Consider the following 18585-nt stretch of genomic DNA (forward strand, 5'->3'; position numbering starts at 1 on the left):
GCTAGACTATATGCAATTTCCCTTCTGTTTGTGACTCATTTTTAATATAAGCAAATGAATGTATGCAGTAAGATATGCTTTATTGTTTATTTTATGTCAGACTAGCGTTACTGAAATATATTACTTATATATTAACATGTTACTCTGAGAACAAATCATGTATAGCTTTTAAAACACAATAGAAATAAATATGCAGGAAAATATGCCTAGAAATGTTTACTAAAACCATGCAAGATCTTGCCCATGTAATTGTCACCCCTCTGTACAGTATTTTCACAATAAAAAAACATGCAAGTACAGTCAATATTAACATTAGACAAAATATTACTTAAGGCAAAAAGTATTATAGAGACAGAGGACACTGTAGTGACATTTATCTGCAATGAGAAAAACTAGAAATTCTAGAAAGTTCTGAAGCAAAATAACTAATGAGTAGTGAAAGAACAAACATACTAACATATACTTGCCCAACTTAAAAGAAAAATATTTTTCTCTAAAATGCACCCAAACAATAACAACCTAAGAGCTGAAACAAGGGTAATAAACACACCAGCTTCAATTCCCTGGTTCAAGTACCAAGAGATTCTGGGCTGTGGAAATTAGGCTACCCCTTGGGAGAAAGGTCTAGGCTTTCAAACAGACCTAAGACACCTAGTATAAAGCCAAAACTATTTGAGAAAGTGTGATTTGGAGAAAAAAAATGTAGCAAAGGTTTCTACGGATAAGATTTATTTTTGCAAGACTGCAGACGAGTGAAAGAGGAAATTTGTTGCGAAGCTTTAGTCTGAGGTTCTCAAGTAGTGTCCTGGAATTAAAATGATGCAGTTTTCTAGCGCCACCTAGTGTCCCATGGCTAGTATCCAGAGTGTTCAATGAATTTTCCTCCTATATACCCTTTAGGTAGGGAGTGTAATTTTGTAGGGGTTGATCATTTATTTATTTATTAAACAATTTGTTTGATGGGAAATTATTATGTGCCAGGAGCACCATTGGTAACTTTGAATGTCTAAATAAAAGATAAGTTTCAAAAGACAAGAGTTTTCTTTGACACATTGGAGACAGTCAAGTTTCAAAACAAAAAGCTTTAGATGTATCAGTTTCTCAGTCATACAAGGAATTTCAGAGATTAAAATTATGTGAGACAAAAAGCAACTAGGTATTAAAATTTAAAGAAATAAAAGAATAGCAAGGAACAAAGGAAAAATTGTGAATAGTTAAAATCAAAGTTTCATACATTTATTACAAGTTTCTTCAGTGTAGAATTTCAGTTTTGTCTTTTGATTTTTAGAAATAATGAAAATATTTTTGTTAGCTCTTGAAAAGTGCTGTGGACTTTGGGTACTACTGTGCCTAATGGTTCTTGACTTTTTATGCACCTGAAGATCAAATTTTAAAATATATTTATTCAGTTGGGAAGTAATTATCCACACACAGATACTGAAACCTTACAAGAAATACCCTACAAACAGCAAGGTGACCTTGGAGTTAAGAGGGGTGTCTTCATCCATCAGATATATGGTGAAATGAACTCTGGATTTTGGAGTTTCTTATGTGTAAATGACCACAGTTGTGCTCAGAATGGATGCCTGCAAAGTCAAGGTTAAAACACTGGCTGCTCAAAGGCAAGGTCCCTGTTCACAAGCTGTGAACATCCTGGTAAAAGACTGTTGGCCAAACACTGACACAAAACTATAGTCTGCTATGTGGGGAAGCTGGAGTGGCTTAATGTGGTGTGAGCCTAACATTCTCAGGTTGTGCTAGAGTATGGGAAAATGGTTTTCAGATGGAGTGGGCCCTAGGTAAGAGCTTATAGTGAGTCGGATATTTGTCGTCATACTTGTCTTGTTCCTCCTGGAATAGGATGGCATGTCCTTCAAAACAAAGCTATTCAAATGTGGTATCAGTACTAATAGTATTTCTACCAGCTGGATAATTTGGAAATATAAACTATTGCCCTCTAATCCAGAAATGGATCTCAATGGATCAGAAACTATTGGGTTGGTGCCTAGCAATTTTATTTGTAAGTGTTCCAGGTGATTTTGATGCTCACACAAGTTTGAGATTGTTTCAAAGCACTGTGTTTCTTTTACATTGATTGGATAGGGTAGAGGGTGACACCTCAAATAGTGGCTTCAGGATCATTCTGGAAAGCCAAACACTTCTTAGTACACTACATCCCCACTCTCCTTTCAGATCTTGATACCATAAAATGTAAAGATTGATAGTAGGCAGATGGTTGAATGGATGAATAGATCTCCTTGGAAAGTAGGGAGGGATCAGAGAAGAAAGATTTTAATGAATATATACTTCTAATTCTCCATAAACTTTAATTATAGGTGTAAGCTTATTCACCCCTATTTTTGTTGACAGCCTTCACCCTGGGTCATCCACAAGCCATGCCTAGATGCCAGTCCTGGTCACATGTGGGTACTAGTGTATAATAACAAGGTGCCAGCTATGTAATGTATTGTCCCTGCTATAAGATGCTTTCCCTGGCTACATGACAGCTGTAAGATGTATTGACTTTGCCATGGATCAAATACAGAATGTATTGTCTCTGTGACAGGAAGTTTTCCCTGGCTGAAACCCAGCTACAGAATGTCCTGACCTGGCTGATATCTCCAGTGTCCAGCTGTGACTACAAAGATTTCTTGCCCCAGACCCTTCTTCTGCCTTCAAACTCCTGACACTCTATCTACCTCTATGGCTGGGAGAGCAGTTTGCTACTCTTTATCCCATGAGAGATAGCCATTAAAGTCTTCTTTCTTCTATGCGACTGTGTATCCAAGTGGTTTTCTGGGTCGGCGTTTACAATAGTTAATTATAATATTTATAATGTTTCATTTAGAGGCTTTCCACTCCTCTATTCCGACTTCTAGCAAAGGTAGTCTATGTTAAATAAGTAATCCTTAGTAACTAGGCTTTTTAATAGCAATAAATTCCATTTGTATAAATCAAATACCAATTAAATAAAAAAGATAAAATATCCTGTTGAAACTCCTCCACTCCTCAAGTATCTCTGTTTGATGAATCAATGTTTAGTAAACTTGATGGATTGGGCTGGGGTGGGATATGTAGTATGTCAGACTGTTCTCATTTTCAAGCTGATTACAGTTTTAATGCTTTGTAACTTTTATGGACAGATGCATATCTTCAATTACTTTATACATTCACTTCTTTTCAGCATATCTCTCCTGATTAAAGAAATAAAAAATATGTATTTGTTAGGTGTCATTTTACCATCAGAATTAATATTTCCTATATAAAGAGGATCTTTTTATTTATGCTTGAGTAATGGCCTATATTAGGAATCTTTTCTCCAGTGTTACTTGTTACTATTAATTTTCACAGATAATAGCTCAACTTGTGCTTAGTCAAGGGATATCTCTGTATAACATGATTTCAGTTTCAAATCTTTCCACTCTTCTTGGGTGGAACTTATGTAGTTCAAGAGTGCATATTCTCTTCCCTTCATTTTGACTTGAAAAGATTCATATTTTGGCCGTTTAATTTTCATTTAAAGTCAGTGAAAAGGAAAACATAATTGCTACCAGTTGCTAAGTGGGAAGTAAATGGCCATTACTGGTTATAGAGATTCACATGAAATATCCCAATTCCTTTTAAAATAACTCTAACTGATGTGCTATTAATTACTGCTAGGCTACCCAATCAATTGAACCTCTTTGATAACTTAGTTCTCTATTCTTGTTACAGACATATGTATGCTTTACCTACCCTAATAACATCTTGATGTCTGTTGTAAGTAGAGAACATGAAGAATGGGAGAAAAGAAGGTGCCATATTACAAATCTGATGGTTGAACAAAGCCTCCCAAGTGTGGTGACATTTTAGTCAAGCCACCAAGGAAAATCTTAAGAAACATGGCAAGGTGGGAAGTATTTTATTTATTGTATGATAGCTATTAATTATTCCATTTCAGACACCAAATATGTGACTAGCTCTGCTTATTCATTTCTGCCCTCCTCCCCCTCCCCCCCGACTTTTCTCTCCCACATTCTACTAAAGGCTTCTCTTTTCATCTATAAACTCTTTTCCTCCTATTATTGTTGGTTTACTTTCCATTCCTTTTCTGAGTCTTTAATTTGTTACTCTTCTCACATCTCTTTCCTGAAACGTAGTCATAATTTGGCTGGGAGATTTATGAGATATTATATTTATAAACTATCTTGAAATTGCCAAATTTTAAAATAGAAATAATACAATGGAAAATAATATCTCTACAATTCTTGTTGCCTGTCAATGTGGCAAATTTCATAGTTTATGGCGAGGATGTGGGGGAACCACACAAGTGTTGCTGCTCATAGAAAGAAAAGCTCTTCATTCTCCTGCCCCCCCTTCTTTTCTTTCAGCCAGGATTTAGTGAAGGTAAATCAGAGAATACTCTTGTGACTGTTCATTTGAACAAAATAACCTCCTCCCCCAAACAATTCTCCAATGAGATATCCCCTTGGAATTTCTAGAAGCACAGTGGATCTAAATATCTACAATAATATGAGATAATAAAAAATACAAATAGCTGTGTCACTCAGTTATGTTTAATGATATGCAAATAACAATTGAAAAAAATGTTCTTAACACTATGGGTATAGTAAAGGATTAAACTTATCTAAAGAGTGATTGTCCTTGGGTAGAAGCTCATCTCTAGGCTGGAATTACTGCCAGAAGTTTGTTGTTGTTGTTGTTGTGTTGCTTGTTTTTAAACCTGGGGACCAGGCTTACTACAGTTCATTGAACAATGTGATTTGCAGTGGGAGCTTTGGGGCCATGCCATATTTGTAATACCTCTGGACAAACAGGAGACTAAAGACCAGTCATGAATGCAGTCATTTCTGTGGTCCAGGGTAAGTTTTCCTGGTTGTGAATAATCTGGGTGCATGCTGTTTTATGTCTTTGGCAGAGATGTGTTTGAAACGTTGATGCATTCTTTTATTTCTTTACTTGGCCGATTTTAATATATGTCCTTCTGTGAAACCGTAATTTTGTGTATCATAGTTTTGTGAGTTTATTTCCTAGCTGAAAATGTTTTGGGAGAGTTGAAAACTTCCATTTGATGTCAAATATTACTAGTTTGTCTATTACTCAAAAATGAGATGAGTAGTTTCATCAATTTAATGTGGTTGACAGTTTCTATAAGACCCCAAGCCCATTCAATTGCTTATAGATTTCTAAACGGAGAGACGCATTTTAGGTGTAGTAACAAGATAATGAAAGCAATTAGTTCTAATCCTCTGACTGAAAGTACCTTTTCTCTCTTTTTATCCCCAGTATTAACTCTAGTGCCTAATCTCAAGACTTTCAATGACAATTTCTTGAATAAACTCAATTATAAGCAAACATGCTGTGAACAATTAAGAGTACAATTTATCAAGGAATTTGGACACAGTTCAAGTCTCTTTATTCTTCATGACCAAATTCTATTTTCTTCTACTTTTACTTTGCTCTGTTTTCTTATATTTTTGGAATTTTTTTCACTTCATTTAAATTATTCTAGTCATATTTCTATTTGGGAAATAACTCTCCGCTAGAACTTTCCATTTCAGACAGCACTCCCCCCATTCCAATCCAGCCTCATCCATCTCGTGGTTTTATTGTGGGATTCTGAACGAGTGTTTCTTATATGCTCAGCTATTCCTTCCCTGACTCCATCAGTCTTTATTCCTATATTGAGCTCTATTTAGACCGTACCCTATCCCTCAAAGTCACCTACTCAGGAAAGCAAGCGCACTGTATTTCACCGTAGACTCACATGGTCTTAACCCTATTTCTATACCACAAAGCTACTTAGCTAAACAAAAAAGGGAGACAATGCTGAGGTCAGAATACACTGTTTTGTGCCTAGGAAAATTATCACCCCGTGGACTAATTCATGATCAGCGTGGAGAACTACATATGAAGACAGAACGACGTTTAGTCACTTTATAGAACTAGCACTGTGGCGTGTGCAGTGTCTGGTAGGCACATTATTTTCTATACAACACAGAACTAAAACTGGCTGCGAACTACAAAGGGCGCAGTGGCGCATGCTCCTTAGTCCCGTCACTTGGAGGGCGGCAAGATCGAGTTCCGGGTCAGCCAGAACTATGCCAAAAAGATGGGCAGTGTAGTTTCTAGTTCAGTACATCAACTTAAGAGAGAACTTGGGAATGGCAGAATTACAACTCATTTGTAGAAATCATGCATGGCTCTTAAAAGAGCCTTTGGGATTAAGTGGTAAAACGCTTACTTGGCAGGTTTATTTGGAGCTGGTGTACTTGGTGACGGCCTTGGTGCCCTCGGACACGGCGTGCTTGGCCAGCTCCCCGGGCAGCAGCAGGCGCACGGCCGTCTGGATCTCCCGGGACGTGATGGTCGAGCGCTTGTTGTAGTGCGCCAGGCGAGACGCCTCGCCCGCGATGCGCTCGAAGATGTCGTTCACGAACGAGTTCATGATGCCCATGGCCTTGGACGAGATGCCGGTGTCCGGGTGGACCTGCTTCAGCACCTTGTACACGTACACCGAGTAGCTCTCCTTGCGGCTCCGCTTGCGCTTCTTGCCGTCCTTCTTCTGCGCCTTGGTCACCGCCTTCTTGGAGCCCTTCTTTGGGGCCGGGGCGGACTTCGCAGGTTCTGGCATTATAGTACAAATGGCACTATAGTACAAAAACACAGGGGGAAAAATCTGACAAAAGTAACGCAAACGGAAGCGTTGTCCTCCTTCCCGGTAATTTATAGGGCCGGTATTCAAATGAGGTTGGTAAGACTTCCTCCTCGATTGGATTACTTTACTGTGTCGTCACAAATGAGAATATAAACGACACTTTGTCTACTCTTTCATTGGCTCTTTTTGTTGCAGGATTCACCCAATTGGAAAGCCTAAACGAGACTACTGAAAGCAGTTCTGAAAATAACTTTCAGTCTTTCAGTCTGCAAGTTCTATGTTGAACTATTTTAAAGTTATGTCCTGGTACAGGGAACAGCGCCTAAAACAATAGCCAATTCCCGTCCACCCTTTCAACGAATACCCTCAGCTCTACAGTATGTTGGGCTATGACAGGGATTTGAAATTCAAAATTTCCACAAACCAAACACCAAGTCATAATAGTACATTTATTTGGTTACGTTATGCATACTTTAAGCTCAAAGTTTGCATGTGCGAACTGCTAACAAGTACGAGCCTTAAGAACTGGCTACCTAGAGTACTCCTGGATTTCCGGGTAATATTGCTAAGTCGGCGCCTCCCAGATAAGCCCGCCCCCCACTCCTAGCAACGCCCACTGAGTGTGCAACAGCTCTTTTTGCTGAGATCGGTGGGTGGCTCTGAAAAGAGCCTTTGGGTTGTGTTGTGCAAAGCAGTTGGCCAAAGGAACTTTATTTCTTCTTGGCTGCCGCCTTCTTTGGCTTGGCTGCCTTGGGCTTAGCGGCCTTTGGTTTGGCCGCCTTAGGCTTCACAGCCTTCGCCTTGGCTGGGCTCTTGGGCGCCTTCTTCGGCTTGGCTGCTTTCGCTTTTTTCGGGCTTTTCGCCTTTTTAGCTCCTGCAGCTGCCGCTGGCTTCTTTGCCTTCTTTGGGGTCTTCTTGGCGCTCTTCTTAGGGGTGGTAGCCCCCGTAGCCTTCTTGGGCTTCTTTGCAGCGCCGGCAGTCTTCTTGGCCTTAGCCGTACCTGCCTTTTTCGCTCTAGGCTTGGTTTCCCCGGAGGCCGCCTTTTTGTTGAGTTTGAAAGAGCCCGAAGCGCCGGTGCCCTTGGTCTGCACCAGGGTGCCCTTGCTCACCAGACTCTTGAGACCCAGCTTGATGCGGCTGTTGTTCTTCTCCACATCATAGCCCGCAGCTGCCAGTGCCTTCTTGAGCGCGGCCAAAGACACTCCGCTGCGCTCCTTGGAAGCGGCAACTGCCTTGGTGATGAGCTCGGACACTGGGGGCCCGGATGCCTTGCGCTTCGCAGAACCTGCAGACTTGCGGGCCTTCTTCTTCACGGGCGTCTTCTCGGCGGGGGCCGGAGTAGCCGGGGCGGCAGGCGCAGTCTCGGACATGTTGACGCGGGCTTGTAGAGAGCAACTCGAGCCGGAAGCACAGGCACTGGCCAGAACTCGGGCAGTGGCGCTGCGCCCTCCCGTTTATATAGGGCGGAGCTGCTCCGTGATTGGTGCGCTGTCCAGCCCGCCTCGCTGGCAGACACAGAGTGTCCTCTCCGATCCCGAGTTGTGTTTGTTACACCTCAAAAAAAGCCAAAAATATCAAAATTCTCTACACAGAATTGCGGGATTTTTCATGGATAATGATCCCCGAAGTCTCAGGCTTCATGCACATCTCAAATAATGGGGAAAGGATCAAACCTTGTGCCAAAAACTAGCAATATTTCCCGCCCTGCTCTGCAAATTTCAACTCAGAGAAACAAAACTTTCTATTTTCTTCGTAAATTATAAACTGATCTTTAACTCTGGAGTTTTTTGACCTATCAAATATCATTCTCCAAGTTGTTAGCTTCTTATATATCCAAGATCCATGCCACTGGCAGTAAGATTTTTATTACAAATCTGCACTTAAGTGAAGGAAGTAACACAGGCTCCTCGGAGAGTCCTGCCTATTGAGCCGAGGGCATTTGAGTTCATCAAACTGGTTTAGTTTAATGATAAACAAATAACTGCCCGTTTGGGGTTAAATTTTGGACCCCTAGGACATCAATCTACGCAACAATCCATTTATTTCGGTCTGATGTACCTAAGTTTTAAAATAATTCCTTGTGATAATTCCATTCCTTTCTGCTCCCAAGGGTTGGGGGCGGGGCTGTTGCTTCTCTCTTGCTCTGGACAACTACTCCATAGGTTGGGATACCTTGAATTTAGAATATTAGGGAAATAAGGGAATCCAAAACAGCCCGGACACACACATGAAAAAGAATAAATTTTAAGTAACACGTAAATAATGCTCATAAAGTCATTGGAAGTAAAAGTGCACTTCACAAAAGAATTTAGCAAAGATGCTGACAAATTCTCCAAATTCTTTTGTCATATGTTTCGGGATTACATTGTAATATGATATCTACAAATGAAGCATAAGCATTGATCATAGAGTAGAAAGGAATGAGAAATGTAGGTTGGAACCTTACTATTCCCATTGCTTGAGAAACACAGACCCCAATATTACTGAGTATCTGATGACATCTACCCACCATATATGGTTTCAGTCCTTATGATGATTATAGTCTATGTTTTCAGGAGCTTCTTAAAAATAAATGACATATAGGGACTGAATGACAAGTACGAATTTTCTTCTCAGAAATAGATCTTGGAGAAGTTATCCTGGCTAAGTAATTGCCTTCTGAAAACTTCCTTTGCCACGTGTTGAAATAACGATAGTTATTCAACTATTGAAAAAGATAAGTTGATAATGGAAGTCCAATGAAAGGGAGTATTTCTGGGAAACTGTGACTGGTATTTTTAAAACTGTAACCCACTCACCAGAGACCCAAGGAATAATATTGCTTACTACTACAAGTCTATTTGGCATACTTTTCTGGATATGATGATTACATATCATTGTACATCAGTTTAATTATTAGCTCTTTTGCTCCAAGTAGTCATGTGCATAATATAAAACAGCAGAAATTTGGAACAAAACCAACACAGAATGTAAATGCAATATTAGTGAGGTGTTTTAAACACTGAAGCCTTGTTAAATTTGAAATAAAATGATACAGCTTATCAGTATTAGTATTTCTTAAATCTTAGTATGTAGTTTCAGTGTAGTGTGTGCTAGTAAAAGGCAAATGTACACATACATATTAATAAAAAATACATAAAGCCTCAAAAGAGTACACAGAAACTGACTTTGTGGGCATTTAATTAGAGTGATAGGATATTATCTGTTGTTAAAGAAAAGCAAAAATATACCTTAAAATGAAGTTTTCGAAACATATTGGATCTCAAATGCCTCTGTTTGTTTTGTTGGTTGTGGGGCTTGAAATCACAGCCTGGGAACTATCCTTGAGCCTCTTTGTGTTCTACCACATGCAAGGCAAGCACTCTCCCACTGAGCCACCTTCCCAGCCCCTAAATGCCTTATTTTTAAACTCTTTGGTTTATTTATTTATGTCAGGTCGTGGGCCTTGAACTCTGGGCCTAAGCGCTGTCCCTTAGCTCTTCAGCTCAAGGCAAGTGCTCTACCACTTGAGCTACAGCGCCACTTCTGGTTTTCTGGGTTTATTGGAGATAAGAGTCTCATGGACTTTCCTGCCCTGCCCGGGCTGGCTTTGAACCTCGATCCTCAGATCTCAGCCTCCTGAGTAGCTAGGATTGCAGGCGTGAGCCACTGGCACCTGGCTACACTCTTTGTTTTATACTTGATGTAGCTTTCAAAATTCTGTGATCATTCAGTTCGTTTCTGATGAATAAAAGTGTTTGACTATGAAGACATTGAAGACTGATTTGATTAAGTTAAAAAATACTTTCCTTTAGTGAAATAAGAACAATGCCAAAGTTTCACTTATTTATTGGTGTGCTGTTGAGGCTAGGTCAAAATTACATTTGTATAGGCACATTTTTATTCATATGTTTTAAATATTAATTTGAAGGCTAGGCTTCGGATGAGTTTGGATCTAAAAGATTTTCTCTAGATTTCTGAGTTTGCCTGTGCAACTTCAGAGTAGCTGTCTAGGGTAGATATGACCACAGGTTGGGAAGACAAGGCAGCAGCAACTGAATCCTGATTTTCTTGTGTTCATATATGACTAGACACTATAATAGGCTCAAAAGGGGGAAGGATCCTCCAATTCAGGATCCTCCAATTCATTATTTTCCATTCAAAGTATTGGATTGAACCTCAACTACTCATGTGCAACTTGAATTCCCTAGGACAGCATTGCAATTTCTTACATCATTTGATCATGCTTAATAACAAGTATCTTTCAGGACTCCTGTTTGGGCTCCTCTACTGACAGAGAGCTTTACTGCTTTGATGGCTTTCTTTTTGAAAGAAACTTATTCTGTTTACTTTAAACATTAAAAAGATAATTTTTCTTTGTTTAGGAGACAGGGTTTTGCTATGTTGTGTCCCAGGTTAAATTCATGGTCCTCTTACCTTAGCCTCTTGAATGCTGCAATTTTAGGCATGAGCTACTATTCCCCGAGCCTTCCATTTATTGAAGACTGTACTGTGTGCTACATGAAAGGTCTTCCTTAACCAATTTAAAACTCTTCTGCTAGTGTTCCCCTTTCAAACAGAAGAAGAGCTTGAAAAAGCTAAGGAAATCTGAGCAGAATGTTGGTAAACGGTTCATGCCAGATTATAGCTCATAGCAGTTTGATTTCAGAGCATGTGATGTTATTTACCAGTGTTTCCTACAACATTGCAGGTCTTGAAAAGCATTAAAATGAATGTCATAGTTTGAGGCCAAAGGGTTTCTTTACAAAAATTAAAATACTACAATACAACGTGTGTACATTATTTTGTAGACAGATGTGCCCCACCCTTCCCTACCTCTCTTTTCATGTAAAGGACATTTCTTCCTGTGTGGTCTCATATGTCCACAGTGGCTGGGACAATGGATTCAATTCACTGCTTTCATAGTCACTAAATATTCTCAAGTGCATTGTTCTTTAATGTGTTAAAAATAAGTTTGTATTGCTGACATTACTTTAAGTCTCTAAGGAACCCTGTGTGATAGAAATAGTGGACCCATTGATTATTTCCATTATGGAAATTATACCTGGCAAGTGTGCTACCAGTAATAAAATGATTTGTAGAAAGAGAAAGACAGGCTTCTGCTTGATTCATTTTACTACATGATCATTTGTTTCAAGTACTCATTTCTGGTTATTGCCATCTTAATATGATGTGACTATGATTGTTTTTTTTTTAAGGCAGAGTTTGGGAAAGACAAGTTTTAAACTAGACAAAGAGTGTCATCTTAGGTATGGTTTCTCTTTTAAGTCAACAACTAAAACTATAGGATGCATGTACAGGGTTATTCATTGTAACATTGTTTGGAATAGATTACTATATTAGAATACAGTAATATAATAGAATACAATACTACAAACAATCTTAAAGCTTAAATGAGTAGTTGAAAAAATAAGGGAACAATCACAATGGAATAATACACAGCTACAAAAATGATTAGGGAAGATCTTTATGGACTAATATGTACTTAAATTCAAAATAAGTACTTAAGTGACAAGATGAAACAGAAAAGATCCATAGTATGATTCCAATTGTGAGAGACAGAAGGGGCTATAAAAAGGCAAGTTTTACTAGGTTATGTAGAAAAGATACAGGAAAGATAAACTAAATCTAAAAGTATTGCTGACCTTTACAAGGTAAGGGATGAAGAGATGGAGAGGAGGGTGATGGGAAGACAGTAAGAGGGTGAAGAGAGATTGATGCAGGTTTTTTGTTGTTGTTGTTGTTGTTATTGTTGGTTATGGGGCTTGAACTCTGGGCCTGGGTTCTGTCCTTCAGCTCTTCAGCTCAAGGCTAGCACCCTACCACTTGAGTCACAGCGCCACTTCTGGCTTTTTCTGCTTTTGTGGTGCTTGAGGAATTGAACCCAGGGCCTCATGCATGCAAGGCAAGCACTCTACCACTGAGCCAACTTCTCAGCCCTGATGCACTTCTTAGTATGTCTTTTCATAGAAGACTAACTTAAAACTGTAGTGATGCCTTACATACTGGCAAGACAAACTATTGAATGAAGAAAATATTAAAACTAACAGCAATGGGAGAATCCAAAATAGAATAAAAGTAGTGCCAATGAACCAATCTGTACTCAATTAATAATATAAGAACACCAAAAGGATTGAGTAAAAGGGACATAACCGTGGAGAACAATATTGTCCTGTAAAACTGAGGACTAAAATGATACTGTAATCTAGTAAAAATGTTCTTTCAGGGATGTGACTTATTGACTCTGAAACTATGCATACACCTGCATTGAACAAAGAAGTTCAATTATCTATATCATAAATAATGAGGTCCAGTGTTTTCATTGAAGCAAGATGTATTTGCCTAAAATAAAGCTCATATGCTGCATTAGAATCAGGGATATTTAAAAACATCCCCAATTATATGGAGCATAGGTTTGTGTGTATTTAGGTGCATGGGTCAGTATATGTGTATACCACAAGTACCTTCTTGTCCTGTCATCTAAGAAATCATAGGAACAGTTAAAAACCAAGTAGCAATTAGTACACTAGCACACAATCTTTGGCCTCTCTGCTCCAGTCCTCAACATAAGGAACAATAAAAGGAATCAGGGTTCTGTAGTAGTTCCAAGGCTGGGATAGAAAAAGTATGTCATGGGTTTGGAACATTTTTCCAGGTCCCAAAATAAGGAGGGAAAAATAACAACAAAAGAAAACAAAGCATGCAAACAAAATGAGTAAGCCAGTCTCTGGGAGCTCCCAATTTCCAAAACAACAGAATAAAAACTAATTTGGGAGGAAACTATGAAAATACAAGAGCATTAGAAAGTGATAGTTCCTGAGAACACTTTGCAGTCTGGCTATTGCAGTTCTGGAGATAGACTGCTACATTTCAACTGGCCATGTTTATTGTTTACTAGATGATTTTGAGAAATATTTTAACCTCCATTGCTTCTCATGCCGAAACTTTGGATGGGAATATTACAGTACACTCGACTGTTGCTGTCATTTGCCTTACTACCCATACTAGGAAAATTATATATCCCTTCCCATTGATAGAAATTTGTAATATCTCTCCTCATGTGAGAACTAATCTTTCTTAATACAATCTTGCCAGTCATAAACATGTGAGTATGTAGGGGACAGATACTTGAAATGGCATGTGTCTACTTTAAAGCACAATCATCAAGAGAAATGAATTCCCTTTGTGCCACTTTCCTTTTACTTGGATCCCTCTGTAATTAAATTGTGGAGGAGAGCTACTCTCTAGATGTCTGAAATAACCTTTCCTGTTGTTAAGCACCAAGATTTACAGATTATTGAGTTACATAATTATACCAAATATAAAACAACTTTTTTCTACTTGGGATTATTGCTAGGATTAGATTGTATTTCTGAAGTGCTTATAACATTGCCTTCCACCTAGTATGTATATGTGTTCCCAATTACCATGATTATAGAAATCTAAATACCTATGAGGTAGACTTCTAATCCACATTTTTATTTGCACTTGAATTAAAAATAATATGACAGATGAGTTTATTGCATTATTTTCTAACCAGGAGAGACCAAGTACACATTGGACAATACTCTATGACTATAGAATTATAAAGGGTATTTATTTTTTCCATTAAGCTGTGGTTTCCCGATCAGTTATAATTTAGATATGGAAACATACTGATAAACCATAGCATTGAATGGATATAAAGTACTAAGAAGTATTTTAAGCACCTTACCAAAATTGATCCATTCCTTGTAATAACCTTATGTAATATTATTATCACAGTTGCCAGAAGACTAAACTGAATTCAAAGATTTCAAGTAACTTGTCTTAGGGTCTTACAGCTAAAACAGCAAATTCAATTGCCTCTCTTGTTGAGGAGATACTAGTGACTAATTCTAGCACCTGTTGTAAATGATTGTTATCCTAAGTATAACAACATATACAGTGCACCTGTTTGGCACCTGCCAAATGAGTGTAAAACACTGAGTTCAAGTCTTTGTACTGCACAATGAAAGCAGGAAAAAATAAATATTATTTTAATATTTGCTACCTTTAGTTTTAAGTGTTCTTTGATTTGAGAGTAAGGTAGGAACAGGGGATTCAGCAAGGGACAACTAATGATTTGTAAGGAAATACAAAATACAATAATTTGATATTCTAAGAAAATTGGTTTCAGGACCTCATTAACACCAAAATCCATAAATCCTCAATAGTATCATATTTCATATTATCTGTGGAATTCTCCTGTATACTTTAATCTCATGACCTCTTATAATATCTACTACAATGTTAATGTCATGTACATAGTTGTTACACTTTATTATTTGAACTTAAATAACCAGGAAAAAGTTTCAATATATTGAGTACAGACATAATTTTTCAAGACTATTTTAGTTTTGTGCTTGGTGGAACCTGTGCTTAAGGAGAACCTATTCACCTTAATTGATGAAATCATCGAGGGATTCATGCCTGCTTGTCTACAATCTTCATCAGCAGTGCACCTCATTGGTGAGGTAGATAACTCAATATATTGGGTTTCTTTTTCTTTCATTATTATAAAAACTAGAAATCTACTTCTATATTGTTAAGAGTACAAAATATGTGTGTTGTGTTCAGTTTCTGCTAAGTCTGTCATTTTGCCTGTTTACTCTTTGATGTGGTTGCACATCAGAAAACTACATTTCCCAGGTACACCTGCTTTCTGATTTCACCAATGGAACAAACTAAAGGCAGATGATGGTATTTTTCTTCTTTGCTTCCTGGGTCTTTTCTAGTGTCTCGGGTAATCAGAATCCAGACCAAGCAGCTATCCCTTCTCCTGGCAGTGACAGCTCTCACCTTATCAGCCTGTGTTTTTTCTGCTTTACCACAGAATTCCAGCTGTAATTTTGAGTGCTAGTGGCGTTCCCTATGTTTCTCTATCTCAGGAGAGGTGGTGACTTTCTATTCTAGTTTATCTTTGGTTTTTCCTCCTGCCCTTGAGGTTCTTCACTTATACATCACCTGCTCATCTAATTACCTCTTTTAAGATCCTTTTATATGAAATCTCTAGTGTGATTGTTTTCATTTCTTTATCCAGAGTAGGTGAATACATTCACAAACAATGGATCTGAATATAACGGATGAATATTGGGTTTTTCTGGTTCACCCTCAGCTGTAATGGGGTGAGCTGCCTTGAATAGAAACCCATGTGACAATAAATTTGGTCCTGGAACAACTGATTCTGCCAATAACTTTGTGAGTGAGCTTGGAAGTGGTCTATTTCTATACTAAGCCTTGAGATGGCAGCAATCCTGGTCATTGCCTTGAATGCAGCCTTGTGACAAATCCAGAGGTGCAAGCTTCCTTGAGCTCAGATCCTGGTGCTACTAAATTTCGGGATGATTTGCAATATACATGTAGATGATGAATAATCACTGATAACTCCACCTATAAGAAGTGAAAAGATAAGAAAAATAGCAGTTCATCATGAGTGATCAGGAAACACAAAGAGAACCTAACATGGAAGATATTACAAGGTTTCTGAGAGAAAATACTCACAGGTGATGTTGGCCTGTAGGCTGGACTATCAATGGCAAATTCTCACTGGTAATCCAGACAAGTACTTATCCCCTAAAGGCTAACAAACATGCTTGTAAATCTAGCTTCTCAAGGGATTGAGCTTTAGAGGACCACAGTTCAAATGTCGCCTGGGCAGAAAAGTCCACAGGATTTCATCCCAATTAACCAGCAAAATGCTACACCGAGGATGTGGTTAAGTTACAGAGTGCCAGCTGTGAGCAAGAAAGTTGAGCTGGAGTTTGAAGCCCTAGCTTCAAGCCTCAGTAAAGGCATAAAACAAACAAGTGAGAGAAAACAAGTAGAATAATTGTCTCAAGGAAATATAACACAAAATAAGGGAGCTGACATATGGTCAAAATTGTGCTTTTGTTTCTATTATCTCATACAAACTCAGGAAACAAAATGAAGAGCCTTGAAGGTTGCTGCATCTGGTTTGAGTTGTATAAAAATAAATAGAATAAATTGCTCAAAATCAATTTCTTTCCTTTTTTTTTTTTTTTTTTTGTCAGTTGTGGGGCCTGAACTCTGGGCCTGGGCGCTGTCCCTGAGCTCTTCAACTCAAGGTGAATACAATACCACTTGAGTCACAGTGCTATTTCTGGCCTTTTCTGCTTATGTGGTACTGAGGAATGGAACCCAGGGCCTCATGCATACAAGGCAAGCACTCTACCACTAAGCCACCTTCCCAGCCCCCAGTTTCTTTCCTTTTTTTTTGGTGGGGGAGGAGAGGGTCCAGTAGTGGGGCCTGAACTCTGGGCCTGGGCCCTGTCCCTCAGCTCTTCAGTTCAAGGCTAGCGCTCTACCCCTTGAGCCACAGTGCCACTTCTGACTTTTTTCTTTTTGCTCATGTGGTGCTGAGGAATCGAACCCAGGGCCTCAGGCATGCAAGGCAAGTGCTCTACCACTGAGCCACCTTTCCAGCCCCTCTTTCCTTTTTAAAATACCATTTGCCATTTGTTTCTCTCATAATATTATAACTAACTTATTTAAAAAAGAGATTAGGGTATTTTTCAGGTGTATTGGCTGAAAAATAACATATACTGTACAATATAGAATTGGAGCAGCCATCCAGTGAAATTAAGCAAAACAAAATCTCTAAAGAAATAGGCAATGCTTGCTTTAACAGACTGCTGTATCATCACATAATAATATCACAGTAAATATTATTAGCAAACAACAACTAAAATTCATTGAGGGTTCCTTCTGTGTTTTCCCTCTTTAAGTTCGTCACACATCATGTTTACTTTCCTAATACCAGTATGAACTTAATTCTCGGTGAACAACAAGTTAGATTAGGTAAACACCAGAAGCTGAGAGGTGAACTCTTAGATTTGCCTTGCATGACTGAGGCCTTCTGGGGCATTGCAGAATGAAGTGCTGTCTTCACACACTTGAATTTAATACTGTGTGTCCAATGTGGAAAAATGTTAAAATGTTCTTTAAAAAGACAACACAAAATGAAAAGGAAAGTAAGATGGCGGAAAAAGAATAGACACAGAAAGGGAGCATGAAATGGAAAATTACAGAGAGAATTGTTGGTTTGTGGCTTCCATTAGGAACATTTGAGCAGATGAAAAATAAGGTGATTAGAATAATGGTTAAAAGTTTGACTATGGGGATGTGGCTCAAGTGGTACAATGCCTATCTTGCAAGTGTGAGGCTCTGAATTCAAATCCGACTACTGAAAAGCAAGCAAGCAAGCAAGCAAAAATTAAAAGTTTGACTGGTGGGTTTTTCCACACCTGTAATTCCAGTTGAATGGGAGATGGATATTGGAAGAATGCTGTTTGAGGCCAACAAAATTCTAACTAAAATATTTTTTTTCTAACTAAAATAATTAAGCAGGTATAGTGGTACATACCAGATAGCTCAGCTATGAGGCAGGCAGAAGCTGGCCCAAGAAAAATTATTAGAGACCTTATCTGAAAAATAAACTAGAGTAAAAAGGGCTAAGGGCATGGGTCAAGTGTAGAGCAGTTGACAAGCCTGAAGCTCTGAGTTCAAATCCGATTTCCACCACCACCAAAAAAAGCTGGATCCCAGCCCCTTATTGAAAGCTTTTATCTTTCACTAAAATTATATCTGCCACATATTTCTACTGACTGCCACTCTGTAGGTCATTTAACTTTTGCTAGCAGATCTTTCTACTCCTGCTTTCTGGATCACCTGACAGCAGGCACAAGCTGGTTAGTGGTTGGCAGGTGAAACAATGCCTTTTCTCATGCAACAGCAGAGCCACTTGCCTGGACAGGGGTAGACTCATGCACAGAACTATTCCACAGTCTATGTTCTCCATTTTTCACAGAGAAAGCGACGAGCAGTTTTGAATAAAGACAATAAACATTTTCTGTGTGGGTGTCAGCTTGTCAGCACCTGGGAACATT

The 18585-nt window shown here is 38.7% G+C and overlaps 2 protein-coding genes across 2 annotated transcripts; both read right to left on the reverse strand.

Annotated features, from left to right (window-relative positions):
• Positions 1-2937: 2937 nt before the first annotated feature.
• Positions 2938-6772, reverse strand: LOC138828368 (histone H2B type 1-C/E/F/G/I). The gene is made up of 2 exons (XM_070024409.1): positions 6245-6772; positions 2938-3194 (listed from the first exon to the last, which is right to left on the reverse strand). Exon 1 carries the CDS (start codon positions 6632-6634, stop codon positions 6254-6256), a length of 381 nt encoding a protein of 126 aa, XP_069880510.1. The 5' UTR covers positions 6635-6772; the 3' UTR covers positions 2938-3194; positions 6245-6253.
• Positions 6773-7088: 316 nt separating this feature from the next.
• H1-4 (H1.4 linker histone, cluster member) lies at positions 7089-8074 on the reverse strand. Its single transcript, XM_070024408.1, has one exon. It carries the CDS (start codon positions 8026-8028, stop codon positions 7369-7371), a length of 660 nt encoding a protein of 219 aa, XP_069880509.1. The 5' UTR covers positions 8029-8074; the 3' UTR covers positions 7089-7368.
• Positions 8075-18585: the final 10511 nt, after the last annotated feature.

Source organism: Dipodomys merriami, unplaced genomic scaffold, assembly GCF_024711535.1.
Source record: "Dipodomys merriami isolate MVZ:Mamm:240054 unplaced genomic scaffold, mDipMer1.0.p SCAF_16, whole genome shotgun sequence".
Lineage (NCBI taxonomy): Eukaryota > Metazoa > Chordata > Mammalia > Rodentia > Heteromyidae > Dipodomys > Dipodomys merriami.

Excerpts from the sequence above, each read along its gene's own strand:
- LOC138828368 (XM_070024409.1), bottom strand. The coding sequence starts at position 6,634 with ATGCCAGAACCTGCGAAGTCCGCCCCGGCCCCAAAGAAGGGCTCCAAG.
- H1-4 (XM_070024408.1), bottom strand. The coding sequence starts at position 8,028 with ATGTCCGAGACTGCGCCTGCCGCCCCGGCTACTCCGGCCCCCGCCGAG.